This window comes from Exophiala viscosa, assembly GCF_022695815.1.
Source record: "Exophiala viscosa unplaced genomic scaffold EDD37scaffold_3, whole genome shotgun sequence".
Classification (NCBI taxonomy): Eukaryota; Fungi; Ascomycota; class Eurotiomycetes; order Chaetothyriales; family Herpotrichiellaceae; genus Exophiala; species Exophiala viscosa.
The window spans coordinates 94601-109944 of record NW_026944355.1 but is presented as its reverse complement, the minus strand read 5'-3'; the positions used below and the strand labels follow the sequence as shown (position 1 = coordinate 109944).

Sequence of the window (15344 nt, the reverse complement as noted above, 5' to 3'; positions counted from 1 at the left end):
TGGGGATATCAAGATAGCCATGGACATTGAGGCCATAAAGACTCCCGGTGGTCATACGCCCGTGCTCTCTTGTACTTCTTGCTTGGATCTGTTCAACGACTTGACCGGATGGCGTCGTTCTTTACCTCGAAGCAGCAGCAGTGGAAACCAGTTCCCAATGGAGGTTTGGGCGGAGTTGGATACTCGGGTGAGGTCACAATTCGCAGAGAAGGCGACAATATGTCGCCGACTTACAGACCGCAGCAGCGACGAGAACTGCCCCCAATTCTGACTTCAAGTAGTAGTCGAGACATGCCAATGACGCCCTCTCAGTGGTCTGCATTGTCAGCGTTAGGTTTCGACGGACCATGGACGCCGAATACAAACGATGGCGTGTGGTCTGGTGTCTTTATCGGTGAAGAGAAGAAAGTGATGTCTTCACTGTTGGTGTCACGCTACAATTCTGCCATACCCTCAAAATCACATCACTCTCTTCCAGAAACACCGGGCAGTGTGAACTCAGAGTTGGATTCGAACCCTGCCGAGCTGCCTGGATCACTGCTGTTAGCAAGTCAAGGTTTCCCACAATCAGAGCCGATCACGCCGCCACCGTCACTTCGTCTCGTACGCCGAGACACTGAAGAGTCGAATATAAGTTCTGCGCCTACGCTATCCACCTCGACTTCGAGCGATGATATCGACATGGAAGCTTTGCGCTCTTTGACGACGCCCTTAAGAAGGAACGACCGACCAGGTGAGAACGCGATGCCGACCTACACTATCAGCAACCGCAACCCTCACGATGCGCACATCTCCAAACCATTTTCTGCGATGGACATCGAAGAACTGCTACAACAATTGCCTCGCTGCAATGCCTTGACGACAAACCAGCTCTGGCTGCCCGCCATGCGGACCCAGATCCAGAACATGGCACAGCTGCTTCATGATGCTGGCGAGATGAAGATCGAGTCGAGCGTCAATGAGGTTGTGTTAAACGAGGTAAGGCGATTTAGAGATTACCGTGCAGTACAGCTAAATGTTTGCAGGACTTAACTGCATTCTCCGATGACATGCGTCGGATCACCACATCGTATCGCAAAATTGTGGAATCCGCAGAGTCGCTTGCCGAGCGAGATTCCAAAGTCTGCCAGGAGCGTCTTAGACTACTGGAAGACCAGGTTGAAGATGCTTTAGAGATGATCGAAACAAAAGACAAGGCAGTCGAAGACCAAGGCAGGGACATCCATGCGCTCAAGCACACGATCCTCGAGATTGTTCGCATCCTGGGTACCTTCATTCAGAACAATGTTGCCAGCTGGGCCGACACCATCAACGAACCACGCAACCAAGAAGTCCTGCAACTGATTTCCGACTACACTCGGCCTGGTGACAATAAGTCGATTCGATACGTACGAATCCCAGATGCTGCCATGTCAAAATATGTCAAAGACATACAAGATTCAAAAGCTCTCGTCAAACAATATCGTGAGGTCCTTCATGGTCAGGTTACTATGATCAAGGAACAGTCCGAGAACCTAGATGTCTACGCCGACAAATACGAGGCCGCATTGCGTGTTGGAAAGCAACGTGATCATGAGATCGTACTTCTGGCGCAACAAAACGAAGAATTAAAGATGCAACTGGAGGACGCCAGGTCTACCCTAGCTCGAAACAAAGAAGCGAATCTCGATGCAGAAGCCATGGCGCAGAGATACGAAGAGTTGCGCAGCAATATGAACAGCCTGAAGATCGCACATGAACTGGAGGTTGATCAGCGGGACGCAGAAATTGCCAACCTACGCCAGAAACTGGGGAGTGCTCGTGAGGAAGTGTTTGCTAGGAGGGAGGATGTGAGGAATATCATCTCACAGACTCGATCGATGCTGCCGAACCCCACCATCTCTGAACCGCCTGGCAAGAGTAGCCACGCCTCAAAGGCATTGCGATTCCTCGGCATGGAGAAAGATAAGTTCAAGAGAGGAGCACTACCTGTGAGCCGCAGCATGATGGCTTTTGCACCCCCCAACGTCGACAATGGACCTTTATCAGCGGACTCGAGATTCTCTTCGAAGGAATTGGCCCGTCCTATTGGCAGACCAGCTCTTCACCAGGTTGCTTCTGATGGACCGCAGGTGTACTCACAGACCACACCCAGCACACCGTTTGAAGATGGTCGTGCTTCCAGTGCAACCACGTTACCCATAGTGCGTCCGAGATCCGATTCTATGAGCGCAATGCAGCGTCATGGGGCACCTTCACCGCCTGTTGATACACAGAAGTCATTGCCCGCACCCCCAGGACGACCACAGGCCCAGCGGCTATCCACTGCTCAAATTGCAGAGATCACAGAATCTATCCAGAGCCCGACCGCAGCACAAGTCGCCACCGATTACTTCAAGAACAGCATTCTTGGTCAAACGGCTGCTCGCCGAGTGTTAAGCAATATCCCTGAGGGAGCAAGCCGGATCCCCGCGGAGTCAAGCGCCAGAAACCTCGACGAAGTCTACGAGGACGGCGACAGTGTCGCTAGCAGTGATCGGGAAGTCTTCAGAAGGAGCATTTGCGCATTAGACATGCTGAATTCATCGACACTCCCTCACAGTGAGACAGAGACAGACATGGATAGATATGTACGTGGTGTAAGACGCATGACAGGCGGAGCGCACCGCGAATTGAACAACGATTCAGAGCCGGAGACACAGACTGGCGTGGCACGTATTCTTCACCTTCGACCCGGTACCAATGACTTGAGGGGAGCATTGAGGACCCAGGGACGTGACTTTGGACGGGAAGAGCGAGTCAGACAAAGCGTCGTGTCTGATGGATCTGGATATCAGACTTCGGACTCTGAACCCATGTCCGTCACGCAGCTGTATCACCAGGGTGGCCGGCATATCCGAGGCTGAAGATTGGGAGAGAGATGATCAATCGGTTCAGGATAGATATCAATTGGCTTTCATGCGGACGACAGAGCTTGGAAACCATCATCATGTTGGATTTGCAGTAATTGAGTGTCTGTGGGGCTGGTTTTGGTTATGCAATCGGCCTTGGTGGAAGACCATACACTTGGGTTGCACGGTGCATTTTTGGTAGGTGTATGGGATAGCAGCACAACAAGACAACTCAACAGAAGTATTTCAGGCAGGCACAGACCGATGCATTACTACATTTGTAGGGCAATCTTTGGTCTATGGTCAGAACCGGTGATTGGCGTGCTCTGAATTGCTGGAAGAACATAGTCGTATGGCCCTTACGGCACAAAAAATGTGTCTGCCAGCCGGTGGCCCAGACGCTTCACTTCTTTGTCATACACGGCGACCCTGTTCCAAAATTTGACTGCTGTAGCTCTTCAGATTCAAACAGATGTAACTCCTCGTTATCTGTGCGGAGCCCCTCGCACATCAAGTTATACATCCCTCCTCGCCGTGGGGAAGGTCACCAGCTCCATCAATGTGAACTTGGTAAATTGCTCTCAGTATACCAATTGCGTTGAACCTTGGGGAAGTCGAAGTTGTATCCTCGTGACGCTGCGTGCCAGACAACGCAGTTGTTTCGGAAGACAGGCTCGATCCTCCTGAATGCCCACAATCTCTCCACAAGCACGCTGAGCCTTTGCAGTACAAGCGAAGCAGGAGATTATCCCCAGCATGACAACTCACGCGTCGCGTCAGGACGGAAGACATGTGAAAGACATCTGAGGAATAACGCTCGAGCGGATGAGAGACCGGGCCGGTTGGGACTGGGGCTACTTCTCTGCCGCCAGTCCACTTCTGTCCGGCTGTAGGTCTGGACTGCAGGGGCTTCCACTCGCCGCGGGATACTCGAATCATTTCGAGCCCCATGTTTTGACAAGTTGCGACGTGGATCGCTGCGTGTAACGGAGTCAGGACGCGACGAGGTTGCTTCTGCCTTGCAAGCTTACTCCAGTTGATAGATGTGTCCGTGCGTCCACGAGAGAGCCGACTAAGTCTCCTCGTAGCCATACCTTCAGAGGATGTCTATATCCCATCAGAGTCTTGTTTTTATGGCATGCTGACTTCATCGTGTGGCTTTTGAAACGTGCCGTCAGGTATTACTTTTCATGCCTTTCCTAGTTGCTCGCTGGCATTTTTCGGCTTGGACTTTTCACCCTTCAGACCCATGTTCTTCGAGACGCGGGTGGAATTGGCGGTGAAGCCTTCGGACAGACTGCGAATCTGTGGCTGAATGAGACGCGAGATGTTGTGGTACCCGCTCTGTGGTATTTGAATGAGAAAATGGTGTATGCAGGCGAGGAACTGGGGAATGCCGCGTGCCATGGTGCGAATCTTGGTCAGAAGAGGGTTTGCAAAAGCCTCGAGGTATGTGTATAAGATCGCGGGTTAAAGGTTGTGTTGGTGGTCGCGTGCGTAGGGTGGTTATACACTGCGTAGTGTAGGATGCTGTGAAATAATTCAGGATAGGGAGTCTGAAGCCCGGGATATAATGAAGAAATAAAGCAGTGCCGCCGTGAAAACCCGACTGAAGACAGAAACCTGCTGCAAGATGATGTACAGTTAGCATGTGGTGTATGGTTTGAAGATCACGTTGGATTCAAGGATTGTGACGCAGGATTGAAATAAGATAGGCGGGATAGGCTAGGAAGGCTCCCTTATCAACGGGGCTTATGGGGCTTATGGGGTTGGAGGCTTGGAAACCCTCCACACGGGCGCCTATCAAAAGGTAGTTTTTCACCGCAGGTTTTAACCACGGAACCATTTCCGACCATGGACTTAAATTTCTATCCTTCTCGATGGCTGTTTGATCGAATTTAGCCGGACAACATCGAGAGCGACTGTTGATCTGTCGCGCGACTGAAGACGCCAACCTGGTCATCCATACATACCCGGTCCTTGAAATTTAGGTTGTTTCGCAAAGTCATCCCAGCATCTTCGCCATGTCTTCCAATATCCCAACTTGCCGATGGGGCATAATCTCGACTGGTATGATCTCATCCTGGTTCGTGGCTGATCTCATCCTCGACCGTCCTGATGCGAAAGTCAAACATATCATCCAGAGCATCGGCGCCTCGTCGGTGCAAAAGGCTCAGGCATTTGCATTCCGTCACTGTCCCAAGTCCAGTCCAACTATCAACGGATCGTATGAAGAGGTCTATGCAGACCCCAACGTGGACTGTGTCTACATCGGAACTCCGATTTCGTTCCATAAGAAGAACTGTCTTGATGCGATTGCTGCCGGCAAGAATGTGTTGTGCGAAAAGGCCTTCACAATAAACGCCCAAGAAGCCAAAGAAGTGTTCGAGGCTGCGCAGAAGAAAAGCGTCTACGTTCACGAAGCTATGTGGCTGCGCCATCGACCGATGATAGCGAAATTGAGGCACCTACTTTACGAGGACAAGGTCATTGGGGATGTTTTTCGCATGTCCTGCGATTTCTTCGACCGAATCGATATACCAAATTTGCCGGAGACATCCAGGTACAAACATCCCAAGCTCGGTGCCGGCACTTTGTTGGACATCGGCATTTACCCACTCACCTGGGCTTTTCTCACCCTCGACCCCAACCCGCCAGACAATGCAGAACGACCCAACGTTCTCGCAGCTCAAGTGCATCAACATGGAGTGGAGGTGACTTCCAGTATTCTGGTCCAGTATCCTTCGTCGGGCAGGCAAGGAGTCATAACTTCCACGCACATGTCCAACAAACCATCTAACCCAATCTGTCGAGTCTATGGTACAAAAGGCTACGTGGATGTGACTGGAGAGAAACCTTCGCACCCACATTTCTTTACTGTCTATAAAAGCAAGGAAGACCACCAGACTTTTGATCAAGGCCAAAAGTACGAGTTTCTACATGTCGGCCAGGGTTTCATTTTTGAGGCAGACAACACGGCTCTTGACATTGCCGCTGGAAGGAAAGAAAGCGCCATAATGCCATGGAAGGAGACGATGCGTGTGATGGAGCTAATGGATGAAATCAGAAAGCAAGGTGGAACGGAGTATCCCCAGGATCACGAATAGATGGTACAAGACCGTGCATATACCTTCAGCCTCGTCACATGACCCAGCCTTGTCGACGTCACATTTCTTGACGACGCGTGACTCGCGCTCGGATTCAAACTCACCCTTGACAACGCTTCTAAAAGTCCCTTGTGACCACTCGATATCCTTCGCCGTTACAAAATAAGAACCAGACATGACATCCTTCTTATAACAATTTCTGTATACTTATATTCCGCCGCGATGCTCTCACGCCTTCTCTCTCAATTCCCTCTCCTCTCCTCCTTACTCAATCTCACTCCCTTGGGCCACACAAACCAACTTCCCCTAACTCCATCCATCCACACTTCGCAATGCCCCAACCCGCCACCGCTATCATGTCCATTCCCTCCACCCCGCAGCATCGACAGTTGCTGCCTCAACCATCCCAGCGGACATTTCCTCCAGACGCAATTCTGGGACACAGCACCGGCCCTGGGTCCCAACACATCCTGGACGATCCACGGGCTCTGGCCCGACCTCTGCGCCGGCGGCTTCGACCAATTCTGCGATGACGCCCGCTCGCACGAGGACATCCGCGCAGTCCTACAGTCCATCAACCCGACCATCACGCGCGACCTGCTGGCCTACATGGACGCGTACTGGCTCTCGCTCGACGGGCGCGACAATCACCTCTGGTCCCACGAGTGGAATAAGCACGGCACATGCATCTCGACGCTCGACCCGGGTTGCTATGCGGATGAGAACCCCGACCTCGCTGTCCTCGACTACTTCGTCCACGCGACGTCGCTTTTCCAAACGCTGGATACATTCAGCGTGCTCGCGGAGGCGGGCATCCTCCCGTCAGACCACGAGAGGTACTCGCTAAGCGAGCTGGAGGAAGCAGTAGAGTTTTCACCGCACGGCTACCCCGTGACATTCCGTTGCCATTCCGGCGAGCTTAATGAGGTGTGGTACCATTTCTCCGTCAAAGGTTCGTTGCGAAACAATTACGACGACGGCACGCATCAGGTCAGCTCGCCGTTTCTCAACGCTACCACCGTCAACCAGATCTTCGTCCCGACAGATCCGGACGGAGCCAAATCAAACTGTCCTGCTCGTGGCATCAGGTACCTGCCCAAGAGCAAGAGTCCTGGCGGAGGAAAGCCTCGGCCGTCGCCCACAAGGACAACAACATCTGCGACGTCCACACCCACCTCACCTCCATTCACTGGCAAGGGAAATCTCGTAGTCCACGTCATCGATGATGATTTGTCGAACGATGCTGAAAGATCAGCTTCGACGCAAAAGGGCTGTTTGATCCGTCTAGGCTACTGGTACTTGTCCGGTACCTGTGCGACGTTTAAGGCACAAGCAGACGTGGTTGACCCGGGCCACTCGCCGCTCTTCTCCTTATCATCAAGCTACTCGCCATGCTTTATCAATCCAGGCACTGGCAGATTCGAGTGTACAAAGGCTACTGCGGTTCAGAGCATCTTCTCCTCGGATTCTCATGACCCAACTGTCCTGTCCTACCACAATAGCACCATTTTCTATGCCGACCATGTCCCACAGAGGTTCGACAAGGTTGATATATACGCGGATGACGGCGATGGAACCAGGAACGTTCAATTGGAAATTAACTGGGTACCTTCATAAAGTCTTGTACATACTCTTTTAGCCATGCAGCTTTGGTCCGATTTCCCTGCAGTTACAAGTTGCCGTCTGACGAGAGGCGTGTAGCGCATGCCAAACCCGGACAACCCTAATTCTGGCCAGGCGAGAGCAGATCATCGCTACTTCCTGCCCAACTTCCCACCCTCCGACCCATCTTTCTCACCTCACGCATTCCTACCCCGAACAGACTTTTCACCATTTCGCCGCCGCTTTGTCGCTCGGTCTTTCGTCGAGACTTGATCAGCTTCTCGACACCTCCACCAGATACGTTGACGACCTGGACCTGTGGCGAGGTCAGGGACCCTCCAGAAGATATTGAAGGCGGTACTCCATGTCCCGTGTCGAGCATGGCACAATCCAATGGGCTCATCACATTGTCGACGTTTCCGATCTTGCTGTCTGTGACCTGGTATTGCTCAAGGCGGAGACGCGCGGAGGGCTTTGAAGACTGCGATCGTGTCTGACTCTGATCTCCACCTGTACCAGCACCTTGCGAAGGCAGACGTGAGCTTGATCGTCGGTGAGCTTCTGCAGCCCGGCGTGCTGCACGCTCTTCCCTGTCCTTCAAGACCTTGGCTCGCAGTTCGGGAGAGCAATCGAGATATGACGTCCTTCTCCTATGTGTTGTCGGCTCGGTTGTGCCTGGCTTAGCACTTGAATTGTCTGCACGCGCTGTTTGCTTCTTCACAGTGATTGGGATGAGGGATGCCAAATTGCCCGTCGTCTTGCTCTTGGGGAGACTTCCGAGGCCGTAGAAAGCGTCCGAGCTGCTGCTCATGACAGCTTCGGCATTGACACTGGAGGTCCAGCTTGTCGGTGTGGAGGTATTTCCAGGAGACTGCGACAGGCCCCAAGACAAGAGAGGTCTAATGCCACCACTGCCTGTGGCTTTTGTCTCTTCATGCTCTGGGACCCTTTCGACGATTTGGCTTGCTCTACGACGGTGACCACCGCGTGTATTGCCGGAGTTTCCCAACAAGCCTGCTTCGAAGTCCTCGAAACTGCCTAGAGCGATTGTGGTCTTGCAGTACTGTCTCAACTCTTTGAGTGCTGCATACATTCGCAGTCTTTCTTCACTCTCAAACAGCTGGTCAAGTCTTTCGTTGTTCGCGTCCTTCGGAGTAAGCGGCTTTGCATGCTGCATTTCTTGATTCCGGATCCGATCGCAGGAGGAGACATAACGTCCGGTCCAGTATTGCAGACTTTCCGCAAAGTATACCTGAGCGCCTGTTAGCCTGATTGAGTTGCCTTGCATCTTGCTTACATGTTTCAATATGTCCTCTGGCGAACTTCCCGGACTCGAGTCGATCGTGGTGGTCAGGGCCCTTGGGGATGGTGAAGAACTTTCTATGGTGGCTTTATTCGCTAAAGCAGAGTCGATGAACAGCGGACGCCCAGAAGCTGACTTCCTTTGTAGTCTACCCAAGGAACGAGGAATGGCGGTATTCTTTATCAGGGTTGTGGGCGCCGAGGTCTTCCCCTTCGATGTTGGTGCAGGTGCTGCTGGTGGCAAGGAATGAGCATTCCTGAGCCTGATTCGATTGGTCGCAGCCTCTCTCTGGACTTGTTTCAGTACTTCCATCTCTTTCTCCGTCATCCTGCTTTCGCCAAGGGCATCACCCACACTGAGCTGGCTCATATCATCATAGTAGCCGTATGCTTGGGATGCTATCACCGAGCTGGGTTTTCTAGGAGAGGGAGTCAAGCTTGTGGGACCGAAGCATGAGATGTTGCTGAGTGTTTGTGTCCTGGGTACTGGCGGACCAATTGGCTGAAGCAGGCGCCTTCTGGGAGTAATGTCCCGAGGAGAGGCTAGCAAATCGTTCGTAGTCTTGGATTTGATGAGACCTCCAAGACGAGGTGAATGGACAGGTGGTGGGAGGAGCTTGAGGCTGTCCGGTTCGGTCAATGATTTAGTGGACCAACTGCGGATATGTAGTTGCTGCTGAGTGCCTGAAAGATCTTTCTGAGGACGCTGATGATATGGAACGCGAAATTCTGACTCCGTCAGCCTTGAGTGATTGTTACAAAAAGATGAGGGAGGAGCCCCATCATTAGGTTGCCATGATGATTTCCTATGCTTTTGATCAGATTGCAGGCTCTCGGCTCCTTGCCGCACTGTGGTGGAAACTGGTCGCCGGCCAGTTGGTGTTGCATGACGAGATGAGCCTGATGTTGGTCTTGGAATTGCGGAAATGAATGACTGACGACTTTTTGCACTGATCACGGCAGGATCCGGTGTCGTCGTCGGTATGGAAATCATGACGGAAGAGATGAAGTCTGTAGACGGGAGGGTTATGTTGTATCGCTAAGAGAATCGTGAACAACTCAGGCTTCGATGACATGGCAGTGACTGGCTTGGTCGCAGGAGGACGTAGGGTGAATCGAGCATCTGCAGGTACGCTGCACACTCGAGCCTGCCGTCTTCACCAGGATATTCAATGCACCTCATTCTGGCATTCCTATAAGCCTGCAGTGCCACCATCTCTAAAGCAATTAGCATGTTACGAAGATGCAGAGCAGCAAGTAAACTGAATGTTAGTAGTCCAGAGGAAGCTGTTTGAGATGATTGCTGTTTGCGAAGGTCATATCACGAGAGACATAGACCATGTTGATAAATATTACGCCCTTTGAGACGCATCAACTGTGCGGCAGAATAATCTCAGATGTCCATCTTGGAATGCACGTTTATCACGCTCTGACAAAGCCTTGGTGACGGTCTGGTATGCAAAGTCATCAGGCGCATATGAAGCCTTCAGAGAACTGTACATCATAGGCCAGATAATGCCAGACTCTTGCTCTGCCATATCAGTCATGAATACGGCTCATGATCTGCATTCGAGAGAGGTGTCTGGCTCAACCACAGCGGTGAATAAAGCAGCTCAATACGACCATCCAGCCCTGAGGATCGAGGAATGTGAAGCACAGTGTCGGGTCGACAAAACTCACTGCCTGTCACTGATCTCGACCGTCGACAGCACTAGTAAGGTAGTCGGCGGGCCACACGAGCGTTTATCCCTCAACCACCTTGGCGGAAGACGTATACAGAATGATAGTCGATGTATTGAATGCGGGTGTGAGATGAATTTTCACGACTTTCGATAGCCTTGTCAATCCCTAAAAAGTTTCTATGCTATCAGAAGACGAGAAAATCGTGATAGACTTTGGTTCCATTGCAGTAGCCTTCCTGGGCACTACTGCACGGCCCTAGACTATACAGCTGTGGTGTCTAGGGTGCCGAGTATGTCGAGTCGTGGCCCCTTTACTCTCTGAGGAGTTGAGGAAGAACCCGGCACCGGCCTTTTCGCCAAGTCATGTAGTCAAGGGACTAATATCTTGCCACGAATCAGATTAGATCAAAGAATCAATCTTATTATCAATCTGATTAGATTCTATGCCTACTCCGGCCTCGGGGCGTCTTCATGTAGTCAAACACCTACACATTTGGTAAATCCACATACAGGCAATGTCAGGAGATATCTGGGTCGCCGACATGCCTCGAACATGTATACTTTCTTGGGACGCAGATTCTGCAAGCTGCCCAGACCTGGGACTGTAAGAGCTGGTCCCACTGGAGGAATATCTCCAGCAGGGTTAAATATGCGGTCCTGCGCTGCTCAGCCAGAGCCTTTATTATGAGTATAATCGCGTTACGGACCTCGGTACCTGAGCAGCCATGGCATTACTTCACAAGCTCCATCTTATCGTTGCCGGGAAGACTCTCGACGAGGCCCGTGTGGTTCAACCCGACGAAGACCCCAATGCTCCAGCAGCTTTGACCGGAGCCTCCCACGACAAGGAAACTAGAACTGGCTTGCCTGAGACTACCACTGAAGTTGCGAGTCAAGAGGAGAAGATCCCAGCTCGAGATGCGCAAGTCGGCGTCCAGAAGATCGAGGCCGTGACCCTAACCTGGTCGAAGAAGTCACTGGCTGCAATCTTGATGGTGTACGTTGCACCCTTTGACACATGCTCCTTAACGCTGTGTATGTCTGACTCGCTACAATGCCCTCATAGTATCTGGCTTCTCACGCTGGTCAATGGATTCAAAGTTACCGTGGTGTATAGCTTGTCTCCTTTCGCCACGAGCAGTTTCCAGTCTCATTCGCTGTTGACCGTCATCGACATAGTTGCAAATGCCATGACAGCAGCCGTGTACATCCCGATGGCTAAGATGCTGGACGTATGGGGACGGGCGGAAAGCTTCCTGCTGATGATGGCTTTCTGCCTTCTGGGCCTGATTCTCATGGCTACATCCCACAATCTTTCCACCTTTTGTGCTGCACATGTACGATATCCCTCATTACTTTGTACCCATCCTGGACACCATTACAGACCTTTGTGGCAGTGCTGATGCATGGACGTTAGGTTTTCTACTCTGTCGGCTTTGGTGGCCTGAACTATACCTGGGACGTGCTTGCGGCTGATGTGACCAACTTGAGAAATCGAGGTCTAGCATTCGCCTTCACCTCGTCTCCAGCTTTGATCACCGCTTTCGCCGGTTCGAGGGCTGCAGCCGGCTTCTACAACAACGTCAGCTGGAGATGGGGCATCGGCTGCTGGGCTATCATTTTTCCCTTTGTGGCGTTGCCTCTGTACGGCGTACTGAAGTACAATCTTCACAAGGCTGAGAAACAAGGGATATTCGTGAAAGAATCCAGTGGTCGAACCTGGCTTCAGACGATCTGGTACATCATCAGAGAGTTCGATCGTGAGTGAGCAAGCAGCATGAATTTCGACTTTGCCTGACTTTCTACAGTACCAGGAGTCATTCTCTTCGCGGGTGGCTTTACCGTGTTCCTCCTGCCATTTACCCTGGCCACTACCGCTCCTCATGGTTGGCAGACCGGCTATATTATCGCTATGATTGTCGTCGGATTTGTCGTACTGGTCATCTTTGTCCTCTACCAGACCTACGTGGCTCCGAACCCGTTCCTGAAACATCGCTTCCTTACCGATCGGACCGTCTTGGGTGCATGCCTGCTGGACATGACATACCAGATCTCATACTATTGCTACGCCAGCTACCTCACGTCCTTCCTGATGGTCGTCAATAACCTGACCGTCGCGCAGGCAGGATATGTTGGCAACACCTTCAGCGCCGTGGCGTTCGTCTTCCTGTTCCTCGCGGGATACCTCATCCGCAGGACTGGCACTTTCAGATGGATATTGTTTATCTGTGTGCCGCTCTACATCTTCGCATTGGGCCTGATGATTCATTTCCGCCAGCCCAATGGATATATCGGCTATATCGTCATGTGCGAGGTATTTTTCTCCGCCGCTGGGAGCGTGTTTATCCTCTGCGTGCAGCTGGCCGTCCTAGCGGCGGTCGATCACCAACATGTCGCAGCCGTGCTTGCTTTGCTCTTTGTAAGTGGTACGACCGGAGGCGCGATAGGCAGCGCTGTTTCTGGAGCCATTTGGACCAACACGTTCGAGAAGGCCCTTGAAAAGCATTTGCCTGCGTCTGCGTTGCCGGATTTGTTGACCATCTACGAAAGTCTAGCTGTGCAGCTCAGCTACCCAGTTGGAAGCGCCGAACGGCTCGGAATCCAGAAGGCTTACGGCTATGCCCAAACGAGGATGCTTGCGGCCGGTACTGCCATCATGGTCCTTGGAATTGTCTGGGTGGCCATGATGAGAGATCTCAATGTCAAGAAAATGTCGCAGACCAGGGGCAATGTCCTGTAGAGGCGCGGATGTCTTTAGCAGTGACAGTACTGTGACCACCTGTGGCCGGGTCCTGCAGACTGACGAGGGGATATTGTGGCTGTGAACGTGGGCGAATTCTGCATGCGAACGCTCGATCAGTGAGGAGCTGTCAAGGTAGATAGCTGCAACCCATAACCCCTGAGCTCAGGGTAGGATATCGAAAGTCCGCGACAGTCGCTACCATGTAGTCAAATTGGCTAGAACTTTGTATTGCGGTAGCCATAGATTACAGTAGGTCCCTTCTAGAAATTCGCAGCTATCAGACACTGCGACCACGACGGCAAAATGGACGTTTCCAAATCGTCTTTTGTCCGTCATTCGGAAAATTTTCATCTCAACCTTTTCATCCAACTCGTTCAAGATTCTCCTTGTACCTGAGTCATTTCGGCCTACCATTGCCCACTTCACGGTGAAAGGAGATGTACCAGATGGATTCCCGCAAGTGACAGTCTAAATTGTCGACATCCTGAGGCTTGTCGATGACAATCTAGGAGTTCACTGGGGTCCCAAGAAGCTCATGCATCCGGCTGATTGGTGAGGTACGTTAGGGCCAGGCGTGGCCGGGTACAGTATATTGGATTGACTCGACGGGCTTATTCTCCAGGTCCTCATCCTTTTGCAAGACTTTGGAACCAGATCTTAAACACAATGTTCATCATTTCTTCTAGCGAGAGAGGTTTTCCTTTTATCTTTCCTGGTCGCACACGCGCTTCTCCAGGGCTTCGTGATACTTTGCTTCTATCTCCATACAGCACTCTCAGCATCCCTCGCGAAAGTGAGCAGAACCCAGACAACTAGCTTCGAGAAATCAAGATTCTCGTCGTACCTACTCGGGCTGTATCGCTATATAACACCATCAAGACTGCTGAGCGGAGAAGACTGGGCGCAATATGTCAGGATGTCCTCCCTTCCCAGGAGTAGGATTATCAATAGATTCTACCGACCTAGAAGAACGATTATCGAACATTCTTCGGCATCACAAAATGCTCAAAGCAGGTTTCGAAAGGACAGTTTCGAAGTACGAAGAAGGCTCAGAGGACTCTTCCCAATCCCGGAGGCGTCTGCTCATCTGCGGACTTCTCGATCTTTACGCCTCTAAACGTCCCAGTGGGTTTGTGAGAGATCCCCGAGACAGACTGAGTAAGGAGCAAAGATCGTTCAAAGATGAGCTGATCCAAGAATACGGTTCCCGGAGCCCCAAGAAACACAAGGAGGGCGATTACCTATGGTGTCCTGTACTTGGTCGATACTGCCACACCAGCGACATGAGACCTACCCCCATCGTTTCTCAGAACATTCCAAGAAAGCTCATTCAGGGGCTTTGTGGGCCATTGGCAGCCGCACACTTGTTCTCGGCTAGAAATGGCTTTTTGTTGTCCCGCAGAATTGAGATGGCTTTCGTCACCGGCCATACTCATTGTCCAGACAGAGGATTCACCTGCAGATAGGCCAGAGTTTGAAGTCATCGCCTTGGATCCGAGATTCTATGTCGGCTGCGACGAGAGTGCACGGGCCCGCGACATTCATGGGAAGAGACTGCACTTTCTCAACGAATACCGACCTGGCAGACAATTCCTGTACCTCAAATATGTCTTTGAGAGACTCATGCAGCAAGATCCACGGGCACCAATCGAAGGACAACCTCAAGTGCTAGTACAGCTGGCAAAGCGAAAGCCGTGGCCTGGTATAGGTTCTCGGTTCACGAAAAGTCCTCTGGTGAAGGACATGGCGCGTCTGCTTGGACTTCGGTTTGACGAGACAATGTGGCAAGACGTGTTAACGTCCGAACCGGACTCTGCGGCCGAAAAACTCGAAGTGCAGGTCACCAAGGCCATGGAATGGACTACCAAGGACTTGCAATGGCCAGAAAGGCAGCTTCTCGGAGGGGAACTGATTACCTGCCTCGGAAGCGAACGCCGCAACAAGCTTGGAGAGCTAAGGGACCCTTTCGAGTGGTTCGACTCGGACTCGGACTCGGATGAAGAAGGGAACGACAGTAGAACTTACTGGCATTAGTTAC

At 51.8% G+C, this 15344-nt stretch overlaps 6 protein-coding genes across 6 annotated transcripts; 5 read left to right on the top strand and 1 right to left on the bottom strand.

The window, feature by feature from the left end:
* Positions 1-108: 108 nt before the first annotated feature.
* On the top strand, positions 109-2885 carry EDD37DRAFT_607143 (uncharacterized protein; the record flags this gene model as incomplete). The annotated part of the gene is made up of 2 exons (XM_062814955.1): positions 109-978; positions 1026-2885. 2 exons carry the CDS (start codon positions 109-111, stop codon positions 2883-2885), a joined length of 2730 nt encoding a protein of 909 aa, XP_062671433.1.
* Positions 2886-4712: 1827 nt separating this feature from the next.
* EDD37DRAFT_625006 (dimeric dihydrodiol dehydrogenase) lies at positions 4713-6169 on the top strand. Its single transcript, XM_062816202.1, has one exon. The coding sequence runs from the start codon at positions 4895-4897 to the stop codon at positions 5975-5977; it is 1083 nt and encodes a 360-aa protein (XP_062671432.1). The 5' UTR covers positions 4713-4894; the 3' UTR covers positions 5978-6169.
* EDD37DRAFT_308150 (ribonuclease T2) lies at positions 6089-7647 on the top strand. Its single transcript, XM_062811287.1, has one exon. It carries the CDS (start codon positions 6200-6202, stop codon positions 7592-7594), a length of 1395 nt encoding a protein of 464 aa, XP_062671431.1. The 5' UTR covers positions 6089-6199; the 3' UTR covers positions 7595-7647.
* Positions 7648-7700: 53 nt separating this feature from the next.
* Positions 7701-10419, bottom strand: EDD37DRAFT_648014 (uncharacterized protein; the record flags this gene model as incomplete). The annotated part of the gene is made up of 3 exons (XM_062817961.1): positions 7701-8831; positions 8877-9610; positions 10299-10419. 3 exons carry the CDS (start codon positions 10417-10419, stop codon positions 7701-7703), a joined length of 1986 nt encoding a protein of 661 aa, XP_062671430.1.
* A 622-nt stretch (positions 10420-11041) lies between these two features.
* EDD37DRAFT_625000 (siderochrome-iron transporter MirB) lies at positions 11042-13677 on the top strand. The gene is made up of 4 exons (XM_062816201.1): positions 11042-11560; positions 11630-11900; positions 11981-12323; positions 12372-13677. Exons 1-4 carry the CDS (start codon positions 11289-11291, stop codon positions 13301-13303), a joined length of 1818 nt encoding a protein of 605 aa, XP_062671429.1. The 5' UTR covers positions 11042-11288; the 3' UTR covers positions 13304-13677.
* A 294-nt stretch (positions 13678-13971) lies between these two features.
* EDD37DRAFT_678647 (uncharacterized protein) lies at positions 13972-14772 on the top strand (the record flags this gene model as incomplete). The annotated part of the gene is made up of 1 exon (XM_062819657.1): positions 13972-14772. The coding sequence occupies exon 1, from the start codon at positions 14215-14217 to the stop codon at positions 14770-14772; it is 558 nt and encodes a 185-aa protein (XP_062671428.1). The 5' UTR covers positions 13972-14214.
* Between the last annotated feature and the right edge of the window lie 572 nt (positions 14773-15344).

Excerpts from the sequence above, each read along its gene's own strand:
- EDD37DRAFT_625006 (XM_062816202.1), top strand. The coding sequence starts at position 4,895 with ATGTCTTCCAATATCCCAACTTGCCGATGGGGCATAATCTCGACTGGT.
- EDD37DRAFT_308150 (XM_062811287.1), top strand. The coding sequence starts at position 6,200 with ATGCTCTCACGCCTTCTCTCTCAATTCCCTCTCCTCTCCTCCTTACTC.
- EDD37DRAFT_625000 (XM_062816201.1), top strand. The coding sequence starts at position 11,289 with ATGGCATTACTTCACAAGCTCCATCTTATCGTTGCCGGGAAGACTCTC. Across the intron at positions 11,561-11,629 it reads CTGGCTGCAATCTTGATGGT|TATCTGGCTTCTCACGCTGG; the intron begins GTACGTTGCACC and ends ATGCCCTCATAG. Across the intron at positions 11,901-11,980 it reads CCACCTTTTGTGCTGCACAT|GTTTTCTACTCTGTCGGCTT; the intron begins GTACGATATCCC and ends CATGGACGTTAG.